The 15,508-nt window shown below is 39.4% G+C and overlaps 1 protein-coding gene across 2 annotated transcripts; it reads left to right on the top strand.

The window, feature by feature from the left end:
• The first annotated feature begins 436 nt into the window (after positions 1-436).
• DBR1 (debranching RNA lariats 1) lies at positions 437-13,201 on the top strand. Of its 2 annotated transcripts, XM_023187878.3 has the most exons (8): positions 437-788; positions 1,759-1,883; positions 3,679-3,759; positions 4,854-4,939; positions 6,931-7,155; positions 10,384-10,464; positions 10,739-10,884; positions 11,650-13,201. In XM_023187878.3, the coding sequence occupies exons 1-8, from the start codon at positions 592-594 to the stop codon at positions 12,344-12,346; spliced, it is 1,638 nt and encodes a 545-aa protein (XP_023043646.1). In that variant the 5' UTR covers positions 437-591; the 3' UTR covers positions 12,347-13,201. The 2 variants fall into 2 exon arrangements, with proteins under 2 accessions (XP_023043646.1, XP_023043647.1); XM_023187879.3 differs by lacking the exon at positions 3,679-3,759 and having other exon boundaries at positions 445-788.
• The last annotated feature ends 2,307 nt before the right edge of the window (positions 13,202-15,508 follow it).

The following is a 15,508-nucleotide window of genomic DNA, read 5'->3' as shown; positions in this document are numbered from 1 at the left end:
CGCGATCTCGGGTCACTGCAACCTCCACCTCCTGGGTTTGAGGAATTCTCCTGCCTTCGCCTCTGGAGTAGCTGCGATTACAGACGTGCGGTACTGCGCCCGGCTAATTTTTGTATTTTTAGTAGAGATAGAGTTTCACCATTTTGCCCAGAGTGGAAAGAAATTTTTAAACAAACAAATATCTAGAAAAAAATTCATCTGTGGTTGGCCTACACTAAACAGGAAAACTAAACTGAACTCTTAAGAATGAAGAAAAATCCCAAAGAGAAAAATGGAAATCCAGGAAGAAGAGAGTAAGAATGGAAAGAGTACATTTGTGGATGTATATACGAAAAAAATATTGACTGCATAAAACAATAATATAAAAAAAAGAAAAAAGAAAATAAGTTCCCTGGGATCCCGGAGTTAGGTTTGACCTTCCCGGTCCATCTATCGCGAGATCTTGAAACCGGAAGTGAATTATTTTGCAGGCGTCTACACCAGGCGGTGGCTCTACTTATTAAAGTTGGCGGGAGCTGAGCGATCAGTCGGGCCTGGGCAGGCTGTGGTGTAGGGCGTTGCAGGCAGCGCTCACCTCCTCGGGCAGGCAGAATGCGGGTGGCTGTGGCCGGCTGCTGCCACGGCGAGCTGGATAAGATCTATGAGACGCTGGCGCTGGCGGAGCGGCGCGGCCCGGGGCCTGTCGACCTCTTACTGTGCTGCGGCGACTTCCAGGCGGTGCGCAACGAGGCGGATCTACGCTGCATGGCCGTGCCGCCCAAGTACCGCCACATGCAGACCTTCTACAGGTGAGGACGCAGCCCGGGCCGGGACTTGGCGGTGCGGGGTGGGACTGGGTTCGATTTCCCTCTGCCCCTGGCTGCCTGTTTCCCTTAGATCCTTTGTTCGCTCTGTGTCTCTGACTGGTACCTAACTGAATACAGGAGTGAGGTAGTGGGAGGCGGGAAATGTATTCAGTTAGGTATTGTATTCAGTTAGGTACCAAATTGTGTCTGCTTAACTTTCAGCACCCTGTCTCATTAGGAGCTTAGGAAATGTCACTTTCCTTCTTTCCATACACCCATCTTATCCATTTCACACGGGATTGAAGCCTGGGAGGGGACAACCTGGAGGAAGAAGCTGACAGGTTTAGATAGCTACCTTGTACTTGATAGGACTCTGGAATTAGTTCATTTAATGATCCTGGAGTTTTTATTGGGCGCCTGCTATATGCTTGTGGTTCTAGAAAGGTAAGGTTATGGCAATGAACTCGGCACAGTTCTTGACTTATTTGAACAGGCACTGACTTGAGGCCCAAGGTGGAAGCTCTTCATTCCTAAGGGCAAGGAATGGATACTGGGCTTTTTTTTTTTTTTTTGAGACGGAGTTTCACTCTGTTGCCCAGGCTGGAGTGCAGTACTGCGATCTTGACTCGCTGCAACCTCCGTCTCCTGGGTTCTAGCGATTCTCCTACCTCAGCCTCCTGAGTAGCTGGGATTACACCCAGCTAATTTTTGCATTTTTAGTAGAGACGGGGTTTCACCACGTTGGCCAGATTGGTCTCGAACTCCTGACCTCAGGGGATCCGCCCACCTCGGCCTTCCAAAGTGCTGAGATTACAGGAGTGGGCCACTGCGCCCAGCCCCGGGCAATTCCTTTTGAAAGAGCTTCTTAACTTTTTATGACGAGGTCAATTTCTTTTTGTTGTTGTTTTTTCAGAACTTATTTGCTTTTCTACTATGCCCAATTGTGGTAACTGACTTTGCTCTTATGTTCTAGGTATTACTCTGGAGAGAAAAAGGCCCCAGTTCTCACCCTCTTCATTGGGGGAAACCATGAAGCCTCAAATCATTTGCAAGAGTTACCCTATGGTGGCTGGGTGGCACCAAACATTTATTATTTAGGTATGTGATTGTGTTTGTGGATAATTTTTTTTCCTGGGATGGAAGAGCCTGTCAGGATTTGTGTTAGTTGGGCTGTGTCTTGACATGTATGGTGTTTGGAGAATGTCATTAATTTAAATAGTTAATCATGAAAATTTAATTAAGATAGTTAATTATTAAATGGTTGATCATGATAATATGCCCTTCATCTAGTGTTTTAAGCACTAGCTAATAATTGAAAGACCTCATACACTGTTTGTAATCGCTTCATTTTTTCTTACAATTTTTATTGAATTAAAACAAGACCTTAAACTTTTATTAATAGAAATTCTTAAGCGTACACAAAAGTAGAGTATAGCATGATGAATCTCAGTACCTGTTACCCAGCTTCAACAACTATTATATTGAAGTCTCCTGTTTTTTTTTTTTTTTTTTTTTTTGTGGGAAGAGATGACTAGCGTATTTAAAGCAAATCCAACTGTTAGATTATTTCACTTATACTTATTTCAGTACATGTTTTTAAGTGATGAGGATCTTTAAAAATACTACTACAGTACTGTTATTATACTTAACTGAAGTACTCATTATCTATTGCCATATTCATGGTCAGATTTCCCTGCTTAACCTAGGGATGTCTGCTTTACAATTGGTTTAAATAGGACCCAGACAAGGCCAGCCCATTTCATTTGGTTGTCACGACTCTGAAGTCTATTAGACTATAATAATCTCCCTGTCTCTCTTTTTCATGCCATTTACTTGCTGAAGAAAACACGAAATTTGTCCTGTGGCATTTCCTGCATTCAGGGTTTAGCTGATTGGATTCCTTTTATCCTCTGCATTTCCTGTAATCTGCTTTTAGATTGACAGATTTGATTAGATTGTTTCAATATTAGTCCCTATAAACTTTATAGCCTTTTCATCCCTTTATTTTTTGAGACAAGGTCTGGTTCTGTTGCCCTGGCTGGAGTGCAGTGGCTCCATCTTAGCTCATTCATCTCAGCCTCCGCCTTCCAGGCTCAAGCCATCCTCCCACCACAGCCTCCCAAGTAGCTGTGACTTCAAGCGTGTACCACCATGCCTGGCTAACTTTGTTTTTTTGTATTTTTTTGTGGAGACTGAGTTTGGCCATGTTGTCCATGCTGGTCTCAAACTCATAAGCTCAAAGTGATCCGCCCACCTGGGCCTCCAAAGTGGTGAGATTATAGGGATGAGCCATCCCACCTAGCTTCATCCCTTTATTTAAATGTATATTCTTTCTAGAACTGTTTATAGGTTTTACTAATGATGAGATCATAATTTCAGAAATTTAGTTTCCCTACTTTGCTACTTATTGATCATCTTTTGATGTATTCATTCTATATTACAATATTGTGAAAAAGTGAAATTGTCAGAAGATGATCAATCAGAAATGAAACTAGAGGCTGCAGATTCTTTATACCTTACCTGTTGATTTTCAGGTTTATACATGCAAGTCCATCATAGGACATTTTCCACCTCCCACTACCTTCCCCGTGTATTCAGTTAGTTACCAAATTATGTCTGTTTCACTTTCAGCACCCTATCTCATTTGTCCCTTCCGCAATCTACTTAATGTTTTGGCTCATCTAATTCCAGACTTTGCCTTTATATACTTTTATAATATATCCCTAGTACACTGTTGGCATATTATTATGTAAAAAGGGTAACTTCATCATGGTGCTTAATTTTCAAATAATTTTAGAACTGTGTGGAATTCCATCTAAATGGAATGGTTTATTCAGTCAGTGTAAAGAGATTCCTTTTACCTACAGTAATTTTATTTAACTGTACTGTTTAGGTTTGGCTGGTGTGGTAAAATACCGAGGTGTAAGGATCGGTGGAATCTCTGGTATCTTTAAATCTCATGACTATCGGAAAGGTATTGTTTTGAGAATTATTTTTAAACTTTAGAACTTGCATGCCCCAGAGTAACTTAAGCATAATATATACTTTGTATCCTGGATCTAGTTTTATCAAGTCTTAGTATTTTGCTAGTTTTTATTTTTATTTTTAAGAAATAAAACAGGATAGATACAATAAAAGTTCATTGTTTATCTGTCCTCAATCTCATTCCCTTCTTTTCTTCCCTCCTACTCTTTGCCAGGCAGTCACTATGTTGAATTTGGTGATTATAATTTACTTGATTATTTTACATCATTACCACATATATAAGAGCTTTAAATAATGTACTTGTTTTAAGCTTCATATAAATGTGTCATATTGCTTGTATCTTTCTCCAACTTGCTTCTTTGTTTAACATGTTTTGAAATCCGTGTTGATACATGTAATCTAATCTGTTCATTTGTGAATAATATTCCATTATATAAGTATATCACAACTGCCTATTCATTTCATTGTGTTTGAATGAATTATACCTTGATTTCAAAATTAAAGGAATAGCTTGGATTCACATCAATTTCACAAATTTCATGAATTAAGTTGGCAGCTAAAACTTACATCCTGAATGTAACTGTTACAAGTCTGTTCCCTGCCACTTGGCTCTTTCTTATTCTAAACTGTTGAAATGGAGGTACAAAATAGGCTGTCTTCTCTGTGGCAGATGTGAGTACAAATTGGAACCACTCTTGGGAAGATGTTTATCAGCTTTTTCTATTTTATCTCAGGGATATCATTTATGCATGTAATACACATATTTCTTTTTTGGCTTAAAACAACAATAATTTGTTATTTTATTAATATTGGGCATAAGGAACTAGTCTCCAGTCAACATTTAGAAAGTAACTGAAGTGTGCCAGCAACCATGTGTGGGACCTTAGAAAGCGCATACACCCTTAGTTGAGCCTGTACAGGAGACTGCAGTCCACCATCTTTTAAAAAAATTTCCCTAGATAACTTTTTAAAATCATATATATTGAAGGTGTACATTGATATTTTGGAAACTTGTGTATATGTCTTTGTATTTGCAGTGTTTAAGGAAATTGAATATAGCTTATTTTTCTTCTTCAATCTAAGGTCATTTTGAGTGCCCCCCTTATAATTCATCTACAATCAGGAGTATATATCATGTGAGAAATATTGAAGTCTATAAATTAAAACAGGTATGTAAAAAGTGCAACACAGCAGACTTGAAAAAATTTTAAAGTAATTCTGTACCAAAATGTATTTTGGTTATATTGGTATGCTACTTTCAAGAAGAGCAATTCAGTATTTTTTAAATGTGGATCTCGAGTTGTTTTTAGGAGGTTCACGATGAACATTTTTTTATTCTTTTTTTGAGACAGAATATCACTCTGTCGCCCATGCTGAAGTGCAGTGGCATGATCTCAGCTCACTGCAACCTCCGCCTCCTGGGTTCAAGCGAGTCTTGTGCCTCAACCTTCCGAGTAGCTGGAACTATGGGCGCCCACCACCACACCTGCCTAATTTTTTGTATTTTTAGTAAAGGCAGGGTTTCACCATGTTGGCCAGGCTGGTCTCGAACTCCTGACCTCAGGTGATCTGCCTGCCTCAGCCTCCCAAAGTGCTGGGATTACAGGTATGAGCCACCATGCCCAGCAAATTTTTTTTTACTTCAATAATTATGAGTTTATTTTAGTAAGAAGGAAACATTTAATTCATGATTTCAAATATTACTTAGGGTAAGGCTAAAGAATACCTATTAAAATGAAATGATATTTAAAGGAAAATATTAAAGTGATATTTTAAAGAAAATATTAAAATAAACATTTTATTTTATGTAATAGTAATTAAGTAATGGTGTTAAATAGAAAATAAGTAATAGTAAAGATGATAGAGGAAATGGGAAAATTGTGAAGGTTAGTCATATCTAATATTTTGTATTGTCTTGAGCAGTTACTTAAGTTTTTTTTTTTTTTTTTTTTTTGAGACAAAGTTTCACTCTTGTTGCCCAAGCTGGAGTGCAAGGGTATGATCTTAGCTCACTGCATGCTCTGCCTCCTGGTTCAAGTGATTCTCCTGCCTCAGCCTCTTGAGTAGCTGGGATTATAGGTGCCCACCACCACACCTGGCTAATTTTTTATATTTTAAGTAGAGAAGAGGTTTCACCATGTTGGCCAGGCTGGTCTCGAACTCCTGACCTTCAGGTGATCCACCCACCTCAGGCTCCCAAAGTGCTGGGATTACAGGCGTGAACCACTGTGCCCAGCCGGTATTTAAGTGGTTTTAATTTTGTTTTCCGAGTATTCATTTCAGATTACTTGAAGGTTCTGGAGATAAGTCTGGAGTATATTTTGTTTCCTTTAGTTGTTTAATTAAATACTAATTTATGTAGTAAACAGAGTTCTTTAGTGTATACTATGTCAGCCTATTAGAATTTTTTTTTTTCCCTGATAAATCTTTGGGTTTACTGAATCAGTCATGTTAGAGGTCTCATGAAATCTGGTTTCTCTGGATCTTCGAAATAGTAATTTCTTTTTTCTTTTTTTTTTTTTGAGAGGGAGTTTCGCCCTTGTTGCCCAGGCTGGAGTGCAATGGCATGATCTCGGCTTACTGCAACCTCCACCTCCCGGGTTCAAGCGATTCTCCTGCCTCAGTCTCCCTAATAGCTGGGATTACAGGCAGATGCCATGACGCCCAGCTAATTTTTGTATTTTTAGTAGAGACGGGGTTTCACCATGTTGGTCAGGCTCGTTTCCGATTCCTGACCTCAGGCGATCACCTGCCTCGGCCTCCCAAAGTGCTGGGATTACAGGCGTGAACCATTGCACCCAGCCCAAAGTAGTAATTTCTTTACCAAAGAGGAAAAGAGCTATGGTCATCATGTATTTTAGAAGCTAAGTGCTAAAGATCTTAGATAATTGGCAGTCCAGAGTCTGTCTCTATTGCCTTGCCTTGCCACTGAAAATAAGAATGATTTATGAGCAGAGAAAATGCACGTTTTCTTTGCCTAGATGAATGAGTAGCCTAGTATTTTTATCATTCTCTTAAAGTGTCCTTAAAATGAATTACACAGAATTCTAGAGATCTCAGTGGGTGAATGGTTGTATGGTGGTAGAGAGAAAGGAGGGGATTGTTTTTTATTAATCTATTTTAAGAGTTTTCTTTCTTTTTTCTTTTTCTCTTTTGAAAGCTGAAGCAGCCTATAGATATATTCTTGTCTCATGATTGGCCAAGAAGTATATATCATTATGGAAATAAGAAGCAACTTCTTAAGACTAAATCTTTTTTCCGACAAGAAGTGGAAAATAACACATTAGGAAGTCCAGCTGCCTCAGAGCTTTTAGAGCATCTAAAACCTACTTATTGGTTTTCTGCCCACCTTCATGTGAAGTTTGCCGCCTTGATGCAGCATCAGGTAGAAAACAAAATATTTATTCTTTCATTTAACACACACTTATCGAACATCTATGGACCAGACACAGTTGTAAAGTTAGAGAAAGAAGTAAAAGATAACTTGCCTCTTATGAGTAGCTCAATATATGATTCTGGGAAAAGACAAGCAATTACAAAATAGTACAATAAGTTTGACAGAAAACTTAGGCAGTGGGAGCACCTAAGCCAGACTGGTGGGATGGGAACGTTGCAGATGACGATAGAGAAGGTTTTCAAAAGGCAATAGCTGAACTGAGTCTTGAAGCACCAGGAACAAACAGACTGTAAGGGTATTTTATTTAGAGGGACTGACATGTGCAGAGGCTAAAGGTCTGAGAGCATGGGGTGTTTGGGCACTTGTAGGTAGTTCCTGTGGGACTAAGGCATAGGGACTGATGAAGCTGGAACAAGATCATAACTGCCTTCTAGGGGCCGTGCTCTGAAGTTAAGGTTTTTTTTTTTTTTTTTTTTTGAGACGGAGTCTCACTCTGTCGCCCAGGCTGGAGTGCAGTGGCCGGATCTCAGCTCACTGCAAGCTCCGCCTCCCGGGTTTAGGCCATTCTCCTGCTTCAGCCTCCCGAGTAGCTGGAACTACAGGCGCCCGCCACCTCGCCCAGCTAGTTTTTTGTATTTTTTAGTAGAGATGGGGTTTCACCGTGTTAGCCAGGATGGTCTCGATCTCCTGACCTTGTGATCCGCCCGTCTCGGCCTCCGAAAGTGCTGGGATTACAGGCTTGAGCCACCGTGCCCGGCCGAAGTTCAGGTTTTAACCAGAGATCATGGGGAAATTTGGGGAGTGATGAAATCAGATTTTCATTTTAGAAAGATTAGTTTGACAGCATTGTTGTGTATGGATTGGGGTACTGTGAAATGGGAGGCAGAGCAGGCTATTTAAGCAAAAGAAAAGGTTTTAACCTAAGGCAAAGAGAGAATATGGAGAATGAAGTAGATTCTAGAGAGATTTTAGAAGGAGAATCATTGTGATTTGGTGACTGGGGGAGAAGAGAGTCCAGGATGATCCTCCGTTTTCTTTGCTTAACTGCATGGATGATGTACTTGATGGAAGGTAGAAAATAAATATATAGTTATAATTAAAATTCTATGGAAGTATGCATTTCTTCCTTTCACCTCTGATTCTGGCTGAACTCTGACTTTCCCATAAAGTATTCCATAGGAAAACTGTTTAGAAAATTCTGGGTTAACAGAGTTATAGATTTCTTCTTGGAGACATTTAGAGAATTTCTGAGAGTCTTTATTGCACTAATGGGCATTGCCTTTCGAGTAGAATGTGATGCTTCCCAAACTTAACCAAACACTTTTCTGTGTTAGAGGTACACTTTAAAAATGTTCCTCAAACACAGTTTGGAAGGTTTTGTCTGAAAATATTCCTATAGGCCCTTTTTCTTGTGGATTTATTCTTCTCACTTCCCAGTTTCACTGGGAGATGGAGAGGTTACTCTTTTCATTGTATTTCTGCATTAATGATATGTTTGACCTCTTTGTAATTGGCTTCTCAATCTCCTCTGACTGCCACTTTCTATTTTAGCCCCTTTACCAGCATCAAAGAGCACTTTTCCTTGGAACTGCTTTGCTGCCAATATCTGCCTATAATTTCCATGCCTTCCATTTTTCTTAGTATAGATTGAGCATCTCTAATCTGAAATCTGAAATGCTCTAGAATCTGAAATTTTTGACATGATACACAATTTTCAGATTTTTGGATTAAGGATATTCAACCAGTATGTATTCTGCAAATATTCCAAAATCTGAAAAAATATGAAATTTAAAACACTTCTGGTCCCAAGCGTTTTAGATAAGGCATACTCAACTTGTACCTCACCAGAACTGAACTGATGCTTGGTCCTCAGCAGGAGATACATAGCTTGCTTCCTTGTGTTTTTTCCTCCATGACGAAACTGGAACAAGATCATGACTGCCTTCTAGAGGCCATGCTCTGGAGTTCAGGTTTTAACTAGAGATCCTGGGGAAAGGTTTTTTAACCTTTTCTAAAATGACCTATATGTTTGTGATTCCCCCTGTGTTTCTGCCAATTCACCTTTGAAAAAAAAACTTTATTGGAGTGTAATTTACATACCATAAAATAAACACGTTTTGGCGTGGTGGCTCATGCCTGTAATCCCAGCACTTTGGGAGGCCAAGGCAGGTAGGTGGATCACTTGAGGCCAGGAGTTCGAGGCCAGTCTGGCCAACATGTCGAAACTACGTCTCCACTAAAAATACAAAAATTAGCTGGGCATGTTGGCACACACTTGTAATCCCAGCTATTCGGGAGGCTGAGACATGAGAATCATTTGAGCCCGGGAGGCAGAGTTTGCAGTGAGCCAAGATCATGCCACTGCACTCCAATCTAGGCAACAGAGTAAGACTCTGTCTCAGAAAGAAAGAAAGAGAGAGAGAGAGAGAAACCATGTTTTAAAGGAACAATTCAGTGATTTTTAGTAAGTTTCCAGAGTTGTGCTAATATCACATAATCTAGTTTTAGAACTTGTCCATCACCCCCGAAGATTCTTTGAGCCTGCTTGCAGGTAATCCTTGTTCCTACCCTCAGCCCCAGGCAAGCACTAACTTGCTTTGTGTTTCTATAGATTTGCCTTTCCTGAACATTCATTTAAATGGAATCATAAAATATATAGTCTTTGGCAACTGATTTCTTTCATTTGCTTGATTTTGAGATTCACTCATATTGTAGCATGTATCAATATTGCATTCCTTTTTAGTGCTGAGTAATAGTTCATTCTATGGATATATCACATCTATTTTTGGTGGTATAGCTAAGAAATCTTTGCCTAACCCACAGTTACAAAGATTTTCTCCTATGGGTTCTTCTAAAAATCTACAGTTTTAGTTCTGCCAGTTTACTTTTAAGCTCTTTTGTTTATCTTTAATCCTTTTATTTATCTTTAATCCTTTAAGCTTTGATTTATGTATATTCAATGCTTTGAGTTGATATCATCATCATTAGTTTTTGCTTTGAATTTTGTAGGAAAATTGAAGCTCTGAGAAGTTAAATGCCTTCTCTTATCGCACAAGTGGGTATAGAATTAACTTATTTTGGAAAAGTAACAGTCATTCCTTTGACACACAACTTAGGGGTATGTGTAATAAAGATTATTTTCATCCTATTCTGTGTATGAAGAATTACTGTGATTGTTTTAACATTCTTTCTTAAATCATGATTCATATTGTCCAGGCAAAGGATAAAGGACAGACAGCCAGAGCAACCAAATTTTTAGCCTTGGACAAATGCTTACCACATAGAGATTTTCTTCAGGTAAGAAGAATGAAGTGGCTTTATAATATAGTTGTACTCTTCCAGAGACTTAAAAAAATATTAATTTTCCTTTCAGAATTTTTTTGTGCTCTTTGTAATTTACATATTCTGTGGGAGTATTTTAGTTATTCATGTTTTAAAATTAAATGGATTTATTTAAAATTAATTGAAATTAAATTTAAATTAAATTTCTTTTTATTTTATTAAATTATATTAAAGTTCTTAGACTGTTAAAAATACATATATATTTCTTAATGTTGATTTCATCCTGTAGATATTAGAGATAGAACATGACCCCAGTGCTCCTGATTACTTGGAATATGATATTGAATGGCTCACTATTCTCAGGGCTACAGATGATCTTATTAATGTGACTGGTCACCTATGGAATATGCCTGAAAATAATGGCCTGCATGCAAGGTAAGTCAGACTTTATTTAGGACCTGCTTTTTCCATTGCATGCATAATTTTTGTGTCTCCCACCTTTGTTTGGTTTTTTTTTTTGAAACGGGGTCTAGCTCTGTTATCCAAACTGGAGTACGGTGGTGTGATCTTGGATCTTAGCTCACCGCATCCTCCGCCTCCTGGACTAAAGGGATCCTCTCACCCCTGCCCCCAGAGCAGCTGGGACCACAGGCACACGCCACCATGCCCAGCTAATTTTTTGATATTTTTGGTAGAGATGGGGCTTTCCCATGTTGCCCAGGTTGGTCTTGAACTCCTGAGCTCAAGCAATCCACCTCCCTCAGCCTCCCAAAGTACTGGGATTACAGGCATGAGCCGCTGTATCTGGCCTCCACCGTTGTTTTTAATCAAGGGAATTATTGTTGAATGAGTATCAGAACAATTCAGTTTGCAGGTTTTCTATCTAAAAGAGACAGGAAAATGGACATTGAGCATTACCTCAAATAAATTTATAAGTGAATAAGTATACATAAAACTATAATATGGTGAAGATACAGTCCACACATTAAAATTGTTTTGGAGTGTGAATTAAAGATGGCTTTTTCTAAGAATTATTTTTATTTCTAAATGGTCCTTTGCTAAATTAACTGTAACTTTAAAAATGGAATTTTGATAGATGGCTTGTTTTTTATCCTTGCACCTGAAGTCTATAATTAGATTTCATCATTTATTGTTTAGAGCTAATAAAATGTAAAAAGCTATTGTTTTGTACTTTTATAGGTGGGATTATAGTGCAACAGAAGAAGGTATGAAAGAAATGTTGGAAAAATGGAATCATGACCTCAAGGTTCCATGTAACTTTAGGGTAACAGCTGCTTGTTATGATCCTAGCAAGCCACAGACACAAATACAGCTGATTCATAGGATCAATCCTCAGACTACTGAATTTTGTGCCCAACTTGGCATCACAGACATCAATGTTAGGCTTCAGAAGTCCAAGGAAGAACATCATGTGTGTGGTGAATATGAAGAACAGGATGATGTGGAGAGTAATGACTCTGGAGAAGACCGGAGTGAATATAATACAGACACATCTGCTCTGTCTTCTATTAATCCAGATGAAATAATGTTAGATGATGAAGAAGAAGAAGATGAAGATAGTATCGTAAGTGCACATAGTGACATGAATACACCATCTGTAGAACCTTCTGATCAAGCTTCTGAGTTTTCTGCAAGTTTCTCTGATGTCAGGATCTTACCAGGCTCTATGATTGTATCTTCTGATGATACGGTGGATTCCACAGTTGATAGAGAGGGGAAACCTGGTGGGACTGTGGAGTCAGGGAATGGAGAGGACTTAACCAAGGTGCCATTGAAGAGGCTGAGTGATGAACACGAACCTGACCAAAGAAAAAAAATTAAGAGGAGGAATCAAGCCATTTATGCTGCAGTGGATGATGATGATGATGCAGCTTAAGACAATTTACTTGTTTTGTTTTTGTTTTTGTTTTTTTGAGACGGAATTTCACTCGTCACACAGACTGGAGTGCAATGGCGTGATCTTGTCTCACTGCAACCTCTGCCTCCTGGGTTCAAGCAGTTCTCCTGCCTCAGCCTCCCAAGTAGGTGGGACTACAAGTGCCCGCCACCACACCCGGTTAATTTTTAGTAGTGACAGTTTTTCACCATGTTGGCCAGGCTGGTCTCAAACTCCTGACCTCAGGCGATCCACCTGTCTCGGCCTCCCAAAGTGCTGAGATTACAGGCGTTAGCCACTGTGCCTGGCCGACAATTTACTTGTCTTAGTATTATACATAGATATATGATTTTTGAGACTGTATTTTTAGAGCTGAATTTTTGACGAAAGACTTAACTTTATAATAATGAAGATACACTAGAGAATTTTAGTTAGATATTGACTTTAGGCTTTTGTATGTTTCAGATGCAAACATATTAAAACTTTCATATATTTACTTGACTGGGTATCTTTTTTTTTGAAGACATACATTATTCACTTCCACTTTTACAATAAACACTTATTTAACATCTACTTTGTGCCAAGCACTCTGCTATAATATGGGACCATAAAGATAAGTAAGACAAGGATTTTTGCCTTCAAGAACTTGTTATCACTGTAAACATTTTGATGTATACAATATGGCTATATTATATTTTGTTTTATAAAATCAAGTCATTGTATATATTATGTATGCATTCTTTTCATTTATTATAAATATTTTTCCTAATCAGCTTTTAATATCTGTCAAATAAAAATTGAAATTGAAGATGGTATATAAGATTTCAGGAAATAAACTACTTTGAATACTAAACATTGGTAAACGTACAATCTTATATTTGCTGAGATTAGTATAACCCTGCTGACTTTTGCATATTGTGTTTTTTTTTTTTGAGACGCAGTCTCACTCTGTTGCTGAGGCTGGAGTGCAGTGGCATGATCTCAGCTCACTGCAAGCTCCGCCTCCTGGGTTCACACCATTCTCCTGCCTCAGGCTCCTGAGTAGCTGGGACTACAGGCGCCTGCAACCATGCCTGGCTAATTTTTTGTATTTTGTTTAGTAGAGATGGGGTTTCACCATGTTCACCAGGATGGTCTTGATCTCCTGACCTCATGATCCACCCACCTCGGCCTCCCAAAGTGCTGGGATTACAGGCGTGAACCACCGTGCCCGGCCAGCATATTGTGTTTTAACTTTAGCTTTAATTTTCATGTAACTATAGTAACTATGTAGGTCATTTTTGGCGTAGTTCACCCCATAGTTTTAATTACTAGCAAGGATCAAGCTGCACAAATACTGCCCCTCATGCTGCGTGATGGATTGCTAATATTAAAATATTTTTGAAGATCTGTATAGAAAAACTACACCTCTGTGCTATCTCTGGTTAAACTACCTGGGCCACCTGAAGAGATTGTCACTCTGTACTTAAAGTCGTGGAATCCAAGATTGTTCCATGATCTCATTAATCCATGGTAGTCCAAATCCAGGAGTTAATCTAGGAAAATATTGTAGCACTTGGCTTCTACCTTGTCAACATTTGACTTTGTAAAGGATTAGGATTTTGGGGATTTTATCTTTATTTCCTTCCATTTTTTGGTCTACTTTCTTTTTTGAGTTGAATATTTAATTCACTTATTTTACTTTTTTTTTTTTTTTTTTTTGAGACAAGGTCTCACTCTGTCGCCCAGGTGGGAGCGCAATGGCACAATCTTGGCTCATCACTGCAACTTCCACCTCCCAGGTTCAAGGCAATTCTGGTGTCTCAAGGTGAATCTCATGCCTCAGCCTCCCAAGTAGCTGGGACTGCAGACGCCTGCCACCATGTCCAGCTAATTTTTGTATTTTTAGTAGAAATAGGATTTCACCATGTTGGCCAGGCTGGTCTTGAACTCCTGGCCTCAAGTGATCCACCCGCCTTGGCGTCCCAAAGTGCTGGGGCCACAGCCATGAGCCACCACGCCTGGCCCACTTATTTCATTTTGTTTATTTATTTATGTATTTATTGAGGCAGAGACTCACTCTGTCACTCAGGCTGGAGTGCAGTGATCTCGGCTCACTGCAACCTCCGCCTCCTGGGTTCAAGTAATTCTCCTGCTTCAGCCTTCTGAGTAACTGGGACTACAGACCCACGCCACCACACCCAGCTAATTTTTGTATTTTTAGGAGAGACAGGGTTTCACCATGTTGGCCAGAATGGTCTCAATTCTTGACCTTGTGATCTGCCCGCCTCGGCCTCCCAGAGTGCTGGGATTACAAGTGTGAGCCACTGTTCCCGTCTTGCTTTATTTATTTAGTTATTTATTTATTTATTTTTGAGACAGAGTCTCGCTCTGTCGCCCAGGCTGGAGTGCAGTGGCACAATCTCAGTTCACTGCAACCTCCGCCTCCCAGCTTCAAGCGATTCTCCTGCCTCAGCCTCCTGAATAGCTGGAACTACAGGTGTCTGCCACCAAGTCCAGCTAATTTTTGAATTTTTAGTAGAAATAGGGTTTCACCATGTTGGCCAGGCTGGTCTCAAACTCCTGGCCTCAAACGATCCACCCGCTTTGGCCTCCCAAAGAGCTGGGATTACAGGCCTGAGCCACCATGTCCAGCCTGGCCCACTTACTTTTATTCCCATTATTTACATAAAGTATTTAAAGCTATGACCAGGCACAGTGGCTCATACCTGTAATCCCAACACTTTGAGAGGCTGAGACAAGAGGATTGCTTGAGCTCAGGAGTTTGAGACCAGCCTGGGCTGCAGTGAGACCTTGTCTCTACAAATTAATAAAAAAAAAATTAGCTGGGTGTGGTGGCACATGCCTGTGGTCCCAGATACTTGGAATGCTGAGAAGGAAGGATTGCTTGAGACTAGGAGGTTGAGGCTGTAGGGAGCTGTGATCATCAAACTGCACTCAGCCTGACTGACAGGGTGAGACTGTCTCAAAAGATAGAAAGAAAGAAAAAGCTATGAATTTCCCCTGATTGCTGATTTAATTGAATTGTAAAAATTCTGCCATTCATTGTTTTTCCCCAGAAATTTTTATTAAAGATAAAAGCAGAAACAAATATTAGAGTTAATAAATGGTGTTTCTCAAAAAATCTAGATAATCCTCTAGCTTACCTAGTCAAAAAATGAA

The sequence above is a fragment of the Piliocolobus tephrosceles genome, chromosome 2 (genome assembly GCF_002776525.5).
Source record: "Piliocolobus tephrosceles isolate RC106 chromosome 2, ASM277652v3, whole genome shotgun sequence".
In the NCBI taxonomy this organism is placed as follows: domain Eukaryota; kingdom Metazoa; phylum Chordata; class Mammalia; order Primates; family Cercopithecidae; genus Piliocolobus; species Piliocolobus tephrosceles.
Note: the sequence above shows the minus strand (reverse complement) of the source record. Positions and strands in the feature narration are given on the sequence as shown.

What these genes read in the sequence shown, in the direction of transcription:
- DBR1 (XM_023187878.3), top strand. Translation starts at nt 592, where the DNA reads ATGCGGGTGGCTGTGGCCGGCTGCTGCCACGGCGAGCTGGATAAGATC. An exon ending in CCGCCTTGATGCAGCATCAG is followed by an intron (nt 7,156 to 10,383) that starts GTAGAAAACAAA and finishes CATATTGTCCAG; the next exon opens with GCAAAGGATAAAGGACAGAC. An exon ending in CACATAGAGATTTTCTTCAG is followed by an intron (nt 10,465 to 10,738) that starts GTAAGAAGAATG and finishes TTCATCCTGTAG; the next exon opens with ATATTAGAGATAGAACATGA.